Source organism: Carlito syrichta, unplaced genomic scaffold (assembly GCF_000164805.1).
Source record: "Carlito syrichta isolate Samal-C Ts95f unplaced genomic scaffold, Tarsius_syrichta-2.0.1 Scaffold89675, whole genome shotgun sequence".
NCBI lineage: Eukaryota > Metazoa > Chordata > Mammalia > Primates > Tarsiidae > Carlito > Carlito syrichta.
In genome coordinates this window covers 215,343-225,102 of record NW_007033771.1, presented here as the reverse complement: position 1 = coordinate 225,102, position 9,760 = coordinate 215,343, and the positions used below count along the sequence as shown (strand labels likewise).

Below are 9,760 nucleotides of genomic sequence, written 5' to 3'. Positions count from 1 at the left end.
CCCGGCGCCGGGGAGCTCGGGGGCGCGGGGCAGGGCCGGTGGCGCGGGTCACCTGCCGGGGCCTCTGACGTGGAGGGGCTTCTGTGCTACTTGGAAGGTTGAAGTGTGTCCCGAGGACACCGGGGGCGGCGGAGAGGTGACCACGTCCGCGCCCGCGGCTCAGGGTCGGGAAGAGCCTGCAGTCTCTCTCCGGCCGAGGGCGCCGCCGCCGGGGCGGGCCGGGATTGTGCTGATTCGGGCCTCCCTGGGCCAGAGGCTCCGGTGGACCTTAAGGCTCCTCCCTGATGGCACCGAGGCGAGGAACAGCGGCCTCTGTCTCCTTCCTGCCCTGACCCGGAGCCGGCCTTGGCGGTCAGCGGCTCCCCTCCTGGCTCTGCCCCGTCGGAGCCTGCCCGGCCCCGCCTCTCCAAGGGAGCCACAGGGGCTGGTCAGAGGAGAGGCACTGAGGCCGTCTGGCCTGGAGCCTCGCGCCTGCACCGGGGACCTCCGCCTGCCGGCTGCCTGGACTTAGAGCACCAAGTTCGCTCTGGGAGACCTGGGGGGTCCTGACTCCTAAGACCTGGCAGCTACATTCACTAGCCCTACTCCTTCCTTCCTTCCTTCCTTCCTTCCTTCCTTCCTTCCTTCCTTCTTTCCTTCCTCCCTTCCTCCCTTCCTCCCTTCCTTCCTCGCTGGAAGACAGGCGCTAGCTCCTTCTCCTGCAGCCTGGAGAGTCCTCAGGAGCTAAGCTGTCAGTGCTTGGTACATACCGCTACGTGTTTCTATTGTTTGCATAGTATTTATTGTTTTTCATATACACAAGGCTGATTACTGTACAGTTTACACTTTGAACACGGACTAGGATATAGTGCTTGGAGATAGAGAAAACCTCTCTATGGAACATGCTGGTGCAACCCAGGACAGCCGCCGGCCCTCCGGCCGAGAGAGAAGACCCTCTCTGATGGGAGGCCGGCTCCTCGAGCCCTACAGCTAAGCCTGGGGTCCTCACGTCCCTAACACAAGGAGCCCCAAATGCACGCTAAAGGTCACGATTTCCATGGGAAGATGATGAGTACTGAAACTGGCAGAGAGAGACGACATTAAAAAATTCCAGTTGATCCACAGGAGACTCTAAACAGCTTCAGATGTCACAGTAAAATCTGTGTATATTGTGAGTGGAGAGGAGTGGGCGCATGTGTCCTGAATGTCATGTGGGGCGTTCTGGGGGCACCTGTCACAGACGCCATGGAGGTGTGCAGTTCGGGGAAGGTGAGGACAGACATGGAATTTAGGGACTGATTTCATGCCTAGTTTTCTCTTTTTTTTCTTTCCAGGAAGCCCACATGGATTTTTTATAGATGAGGTTGAAAAAAAAGTACCCTGTACGAAGTCAAAATTAAAACAATTTTTAAAAAATCAAAAACCATCCCCAGCCACAAAAAAGCCCTTGATCACTTGTGCGTTCACACGCTCTCTCTCACCGGTTTCCTCCCAACTCTCCCCCCTTCTTGCTGCTTTTGTCCAACAGAGATCAGCTGCCGTGCTAGAGGCAGAATTGAAGCCTTAGGTCATGCGTCTACAGTCAGTCGTCATGCGAATGAGGACTAAAGGAGTCCCTTACAGAGACCATGCCGCCTGCCAAGAGGAGCGTGTGTGCCATCTGCAGCCCTCGGTCCAGCTCTCCTCCGGTGTGCATGGCAGAGTGTGGAGGTCAGGGGTTGGGTGTCGAGGTGTGATCCTGAGGGACAGAGAGACAAGAGCCTCTTAGAGGTGAAGGCACAACCCTCAGCAAAAACCCCCAATGCAGATCTGTGTGCTGGTGGCTCAGGCAAGCGTGACTCGGGAATGGTGGTGCCCCAGCTGAGTGCTACACTGGAGGGTGGTGCGCCCGCAGGCCTGGCCTCCTGAGACACTGTCCCTCCTTCCTCTGGCCCGTGCTCACGGGATGCCTCTCAGAACGGTCTGGGGCCTCCACCAGTTCTTTGCTGCATGGGTGAGGTCCCGGGAGGCCATGTGTGGGTGGAGGATATCACTGTGCCCATGCTCTCCAAGGAGAGGCAGAAGGCCCCCATGCCTGAGAGGCCAGCCATTTTCATGAGCCAGGCCTCATGCCAGGAGAGGGACTAGGTGAGGCAGTGATGGCCTTCACTTTCTCAGTTTGGTCTGGCCAACATGCACCAGGTCTGCCTGGGTGCCCCCAGATGGAGAAGAAGCCATCTCTGGCCTCGGGAGCTTGTGTTCTCTAGGGTCACAGCTTCTCTTGGCTCTGGTCCACAGCTCTTCCTGTTGGTGTCTCTGGCTCCCCTCCCCATGACCCATGGATGGACAACCTCCATTGTGGCAAGAGATCTTTGAAACCAGGTATGTTCTCCTGGAGTATTGTATCTGAGGCTGGAGTTGCAGCTTTGCCTGAGGGCCTGGCCATCAGTGAGCCACCTCTCCTGCCCTCAACCTGGGTGAAAACCAGCTATACAACTTGTGTTTGCAGGACCTTGGGACTGCTGGGGAGAGGTGGACATTTTAATAAAAGAGGTACTGACAATTTCCCAACTGGGACAGGATGCGACACAGAAAGGCAGAAGCTCATTCTGAGGAAGAGCCATCCCCAGATGTGGGGCTGCCTTGGGTCCCCAGGGGACAGGGTTGGGGAGGAGTGTTGGAGGTGACCAAGGAGCACTCACCTCTCCAGGGGTCCTCAGGGATGGCAGGAGGTGCTAAGTGCCTTGCTAGGGGCTGCCATAAACTGTAACAGCAGACACTGCTGCTGCAGGGGTGACAGCCATCACTTTAGAGGGAAGACTCCTTCCCCATTACCCAGCCCCTCAGCCAAACCCTGTTCTCTCCTGAGGCTTCCCGAACACGCACTGCCCTTGGGCCCACTGCCATGGGTTGCAGGTCTTTGTAGAAGCCACCTCACACCCTTTCTGTGGGAGTTCTGCCCGCCACCTGCAACACCTCCTCCCCAGGAAGCCCTCCTGGTCACCTGACTCCCTTCACTCCAGAAGCCCTCCCTTCCTGTCACTACCTTTTGTTTAGAAAGACAGCAGAGGCTAACAGCCTAAACTCTGGAGCCAGACTGCCTGGGCTCAAATCCTGTGCTGCTTGGCCTAGGTCAAGTGACTTACCTGCTCTGTGACTCAGTTTCCTCTGCTGTAAAATAAGGGCAATAACAGGACCTACCTCATTAGATAGCTGTGGTGTTTACAAGAGCTATCAGACACCTAAGGCACGTACTGTATGAATGTGAGTGAGTACTGGGCTCTGGAAATGCCACAGTCTCTGTCCCTCTGCCTTTTTTATGTCTGCATACTCCCCTGGCTGGATTAGAAACACTCCTGAGGACAGGAACAGCCTCCTGGTGTTCCCCTCATGGTCTACTCCAGGCAAGCACTCCTCAAATAGGAGACCACTATGGAATCTGGAGCCTAGGAAAGACGAGCTGCCCAGGCACTGAGCAGAGGAAAAAGTTCATGCTAACGTGACCACCCATTTCATCATCTCTAGGAAAACAGGCTGGAGAGGAGCGGTGGCAGGAGTAGGAAGGCGGGGGGGAGGATGGGATCAGGACCCAGGATTCCTGCACTATGCCTCGCCTCTCCCCTGGCTACCTCTGGTAAGGGTTCACCCTTTCAGAAGCTTAGAAAGGAGTCCTTCCACTCTCAGTGGATGTGCTGGCCAGGTTATTTTCCTTAGTTTCCCTTTGTGCTGTATAGCACTCCTGCAAGCTCCTGGCTTTCTCCCGTCTCCGACACCACCCTCCAGAAGGTAGACTGAATGTAACACCTTGTCCTCCAGTCCCCTCCATGTGACAATGGTTTCATTTTTAAAGTTATTAAAACAATCCATTTTCAGAACAAGTGCAAGTCCTGCAACCAGTGTCCAAGTGGAAAGTGTTCCTGAAAGTTGAAAACCAATCAGAGGCAGCTGCCTTTTCACTTCGCAATCTTTGGAGCGACCAGAGGCAGAGCTGCACAGACACAGAGGAGCACCAAAGACCAGGGCCCTGACCTGGCTTCAGGGGACCCCGTGGCTGCAGGTGGTTCCCAGCTCTTCCAGCTCCTACTACACACTGTCTCTGACAACACTGACGCCCTCATACTTGGACCTAAATGCCTGGGCACAAAGGCAGAACTGCTACTCCTACCCCCAACAAGCATGCCTCACTGAAACAGCAATTTCTTAAATACTTCTAGAAACTGCTCCACCCTCACCAGGCCTCGGATGCCAAATCCTTCCCAGTGCTGGAGTGACTGTGAGGAATCAGAATGGGCGGCTCATCCCTCCAGTTCTCCCCCAGGATGGGGTGTTCTGCCACATCTTTAAACAAACCATACCCATCGTCCATTTTGGCTCACCTTTAGACACGGAGTCTACAACCGTGTCACATTACGGCTGGGAGGCTCGGGAAGGGCAGCCAAAACGAGTCATCATGACTCAACTTCCACATGCGTAAAAGTCACTTAATGCAGAATCCCGGGTTCCAGAATCTTAATCTAGTGGGGTCTGGGTCATGGACCTGCACACTACATTTAAGCAAGACTCGGGATGACTGTGATGGAGAGATACGGATGGCGCTTTGAGAGATGGCATGCTAGGACTTAGCAATCTGTACAGCCCCCACACACAAACACAGCAATCCCCATCCTACAGGGAAATCCTGGCATGTCTGTCGTCCTAGGGATGCAGAAGCAGTGGCTTATGCAAGCCAGCTGACTGCCTCACGCCTCACTATAGCAGGCTTTGTGGCGCACTGGGCACCAGAGCACGTGTGTTCTTATCTGCCCTTCAGGCATCCTCACCGTTTCCAGTGTTAAATTTATACTTTTTAATTGATGCATAGCACACACTCAGAAGGTACTATCTTCATCCTCCCTTGAAGAGACCAGAACTCAGGGCAGTTGAATGACTCAAGGTCGCACAACCTGGAAATAGGAGGAGGCAGACCTGGACTCCAGACTCCCAAGCCCCAGTATGCATGCTCTGAAACCAACACAGCTGGCTCTCGTCGTTATTCACAGTAGTTCCAGTCTAGGAAGTCACCGCGAACACCAAATTAGCAAATACTGAACCGTCATCGCTAAAATACAAAGTTTGTTCCTGTGAGCTGGTCACAGCATTTTGGTCAAGAGATGAATACATAGCCTTGTCTTGTGTACATTTCTGTTGAACAACACCTCATTTAATAGATAGGGTTGATTCACGAACACTGCCGTCCCATGTCTGAACAAACTTATGTCACACACGTTTCCTCTGTGAGGCTGTTGCAGCCTTCCCACACTTGGGAACACTAGACAGCACTTCAGCACTACCCTCGGGGCCATTTTCAAAAAGGAAACCACCCACAAAAATGCAAAATACATGGTACTAACCAGACCACAAGAAGGACACGATCAAAGTATGCAGCAAGAAGGCAGAGCATCACCTTGCTTGACCTCAGCCGAGAATGGGCTTGTCAGGAGACTAAGATTTTCCACCACCATGAGCGTGCCCATGAACGATAGCCAAAGTGTGGTGAGTGTTGGCTTTGGGATCATGAGTACATTTTTTTAAGTTGGGGTCTCACTCTGTTGCTTAGGCTGGAGTGCGGTAGCACAATCACAGCTCACTGTAGCCTCGACCTCCTGGGCTCAGGTAATCCTGCCTCAGCCTCCTGAGTAGCTGGGACTACAGGTGCATGCCACCACATCCGGCTAATTTTTACATTTTTTGTAGAGACAAGGTCTTGCTATGTTGCTCAGGCCAGTCTTGAACTCTTAGGCTCAAGCAATCCTCCCACCTCTTGGCCTCCCAAAGTGCTGGGATGATAGACATCAGCTGCTGTACCCGGCCCTTATAAGTACGTTTTAATAAGCAGACAAATTCGCAAATGTAGAATTCATGAGTAGTAAGGGTCAACTGTGCCTGCCTGCGAGTGGGTAAGTAAATATCAAGGATCAGCTTCATCTCACCTTCTTCCAGGCAGCTTTCCTCTGGCCGGGAGGGTGGAGCATCTGATACTGCCCCTAGGCTCCAGGGACCTGGCGGAGCCTGCCACCCACCGGTTGCTCCCACCACTGCCCCCACCCACACCTCCCCTTGCCTTTCCCTGTCAGGGGCTCTAGCACTGCTCCATGTCCCTGACACCCAAGCTCGTATGGTCTGGTCCCTCATCACCTGTGAGGGCTTCAGCTCTGTGCAAGTTTGTTTTTTTTAAAAGGAAGGATCCTTCCTCACCACCGGCCTGGCTTCTGGCCTGCCTCTCTCCTATCCAGGGGCATCAGTAGACCTGAGCTACATGGAAACAGAGCTGTGCCACCACTGCCAACATAAGAAAAGTAAGAAGAGTATCTTTGTCCTTTCCTCCCTGCTTTCAAACATTATTCGCGCCTTGAAATTAGTCCCAGGACCTGACTGTGGCTATTCAGTCTTCTAAACCAGCAGCCTTGGGGGGCCCTGGCAGTGCTGGGGTTAATGCCGTGACCTCCTTAAGCTGCTGAGGAGTCAGGTCTAATTTTATCCTCTAACTGGATCCGCCAGTCCCCTTTTTTGCCCAAGTGCTGAGATATATCAGGAAGCCCAGAGTCAGCACTTCTGAGGGCCCAGGAGGCAGTGGGCCTTGCCTTCTGCTGAATGTACAAAGCCAGAGCCTGCTGGCTGTGTGGCCCAGAGCCAGGCTCCAGGTGTGATCGGGAGCAGCCCGGCCAGTGCCGGCCAGGGCCCTGCCTTTCTTGCGCGTCCTGCTGACTCCCACCCCGATGCATCCTGTACTGAGCTGCCCCGAGCGGGGCACAATGACGGGCCTCGGGGCAGCTCAGTACAGGATCCCTCAGGGAGGATGGAGATCAGAGCCGGCTGCCGGAGCCTCCAGCACCGCACAGGCCTGCTGGAGCCTGCCGCGGCATCCTCATGGCCTCCCCCACCATGGTACCACTCAACCTGCCCCACACCACCCTGCCCATGCTCACACTGCCATGCACTGTGCCCAGGCCAGCTGACAGCCCTCTTGAGTTGCAGGGAGAACGCCAGCCACCCCTCAGGCCTGTCATCTAAGCCCTTTCCTAGAAAGCAAGGGGGCAGAGTGGTTCACGAGAGCACCAAGGAGAACCTAAGCCTTGGGTGGTCAAGACTAGCTGGGCTCTGGGTTCAAGAGACAGGCTCTAAGTCTCGGAGTTCACGTGTTGAAACCCCACAGCCCAGGCAGACACTCCTGCCTCCCCAGTGCTCTGGCCACCACCGTCTAGATTCCCTTTGCCTGGCTCTCAAGGTGACATCGTCTGGATTTACAGAGTACTTATCTTCATCAAACTGCATCTTTCCCCAGACATACTGTGAAACAGAGGTGTTATGAACTCTGTTCCCTGGATAAGCAAACAGGCACAGAGCCAGGCGGTAGGGAAGGAAATGGGACTCTATGCCTTGAGGCCACGGCACAGGCTGTTCATTCTGCATCATGCGGGGGGGTGGAGGGGACAGGTGAGGCAGGGAGCAGTCCCTCCACCGAGGGCCAGATCATGCAAGAGGGACTTGGCAGGCGGCGTTACCTCCCAAGAGGCTATTCCAGGGAGAGAGGCTCGGTCACTGCTTCCCCCTTTTCAGGCTGGCCCGCTTCACTATCTGAGCCCCCTTCCTGCCCTCTAGGAGGTCCGGCTGCAGGCCACTCCCTCTCAGTTCCACCTGCAGACAGCAGCAGAGATAGAAAGCAGACAATCACACAGACAGACAGGCAGAACACAGGCAGAGGTGGAAGAGAGACAGAGGAGGCAGTGGAGAGCAGTGGAGACGCTGCCCCCTGGGGAAGAAGGAGACAAGCCCAGGGTGGGCATGGGACAAGGGGGCCAGTGGATGGAGCTCAGGCTGGCCGGGTAGAGCGAGCCTACTGGCAGTACCTTGGCATGTCTCATAAAGTACTCAATATCAGCCTCCAGCTCACGGGGGTCCTCCAAGGGCCCCTCAACAATCACCTCCTCGTGCTCCTGGGTGTCGTCAGCACCAAATGAATCTATCTGCCGAACCACTTTGCGAATGATCTGGAAGAGACAGAGCGGGGGAGAGGGCTGCTCAATCCCTACAGACAGAGCTGGAGAGTGAGTCCTAGGAACGAGGTCTGAGGGAGAGGCAGCCCTTGTCCCTTCAGAGGCCAGGAAGAGAGATGGCATGTCACCCTGTTACTTTGTGGAAAAGCCCACATCAGACAACCTCACAGAGCTAGAATTTATGGAGGGGCCCTGGTAGGTGTCATTTAGTGACTGAGGCGAGACTTTGCTCCCAAGCCTATAGCACTGTCCTGCCCTGGGTATGGGTGGAAGTCTGTGTTGGCTTCCCACACGGTGACCATGCACCTGAGGGCAGTGGGCATTTCTCTCCTGTCTGTAGTGACTCGATTCAATCCATGCCCTCCTGTAGTCACTCACCTACGTGGTCAAACAACCACCAATGCTGCACCTGCCCTGAGCTTGGAGCATGAGGCATGGTCCCTGCCTGAAGCCGCTCACAGTGTGGGAGGAAAGACAGATGCCAGTGTTCTTGCTCCAAGGTTGTGAGAGCAGTGCCCAGTGCAAGCACATGTGAGCTCCTTTCTGATCCTTCTTCTCTGTGCCTGCAGCCAGCACGGTGCCTGACATGTGACAGGCCACTGAATTAATGTCTACTGAATTAACATCTCTTGACTTAACACCTGCTACCAATTCAACAACTCTCTACATCCTTTTCATGTGAGGAGGCCCATGGCAGGCCAAGGCGATAAACTGCTCCCTTAACAGCTCTATTTCCAGGGTTGGGCATCATGGGACTCGGTTTCGATGTCTAGTAGAGGCTGGCCCTTCTGGAACAGCATTGAGGAGCTATTTGGGTTGAGTCATGCTAAGGGCTCTGAGGCCTGCGGGAGGACCACGAGTTCCCCGCTCCTGAGCACCCTCTACTGAGCAGCATAGGTAGCCCGCCCTGGCCAGCTCACCCTCCCTGCCACCAAGGCCTGCAGCCAGAAGTTGGAGCTGGTTGGTCTACAGTCGAAGACCTTCCCGCTCACCCACCTTTCCCCAGCACAAGGGGGGCTCTCTTCACTCACCTTTTTGGTGACAATGTTGCCCTGCTCATCTGTGAATTGTTCCTCCGTGACCTGCTCCCCTGGAATATTCTGAAGCTCATTCCCCTGGAATTAGAGGAAGGAAGAAATCAAGATGGGTAAGTGGGAGTCTGGGAGTAGAAGTAGATGAGGAAGAAATCATACGGCAGCAGCCACGACAGCCAAGGCCCAATGAACCCCCCTGCTGGTTGGAGATGCCACATCAGGGTTCCCAGAGAGCAGGAGGCACCCTGCAGGGCCCGAGGCTAAAGGCAGGACAGCCCAGGGCTCACATCCTCACAACGGCCCCGGGAACGGGCCAATAGGAATGGTTACCCAAGTCTGACAGAGGAGGCCCTGAGAGGAAACCAGCGCCTGTTTTATTTTTTCAACCATGTTGCAGTTTAGAAATCCCTTCCACAGACAGTATTATCCTGAATGTGACCTGCCTGAAATCCTAGAGCTGACTGGTGGCAGAAACAGGATGAGCCGGGTATGGTGGCTTATCCCTGTAATCCCAGTGCTTTGAGAATCTGAGGTGAGAGGATGATTTGAATCCAGGAGTTCAAGACCAGCCTGGGAAACATAGCTAAACCCTATCTCTACAAAAAAATAAAAAATTTGCCAGGCTTGGTGGCACAGGTTTGCAGTCCCAGCTATTTGGGAAGCTGAGCAGAAGGACTCCTTGAGCTCAGGAGTTGGAGGCTGCAGTGAGCTGCGATTGCGCCACTGCACTCCAAC

The 9,760-nt window shown here is 54.7% G+C and overlaps 1 protein-coding gene across 2 annotated transcripts in view; it reads right to left on the bottom strand.

Annotated features, from left to right (window-relative positions):
• Window positions 1–1,372: 1,372 nt before the first annotated feature.
• The window catches only part of LOC103260447 (ankyrin-1-like), a 9,286-nt gene continuing 898 nt past the window's right edge, over window positions 1,373–9,760 (bottom strand). The window contains exons 2-4 of one of the 2 annotated variants that reach the window (XM_008058090.2): window positions 9,023–9,106; window positions 7,845–7,985; window positions 1,373–1,717 (exon numbers count right to left, since the gene is read on the bottom strand). In XM_008058090.2, coding sequence (XP_008056281.1) covers window positions 1,691–1,717; window positions 7,845–7,985; window positions 9,023–9,106 — 252 coding nt within the window. In that variant the 3' untranslated portion in view covers window positions 1,373–1,690. The remainder of the gene's footprint in view (window positions 1,718–7,844; window positions 7,986–9,022; window positions 9,107–9,760) is intronic. The other variant, XM_008058095.2, reaches the window with a different exon arrangement.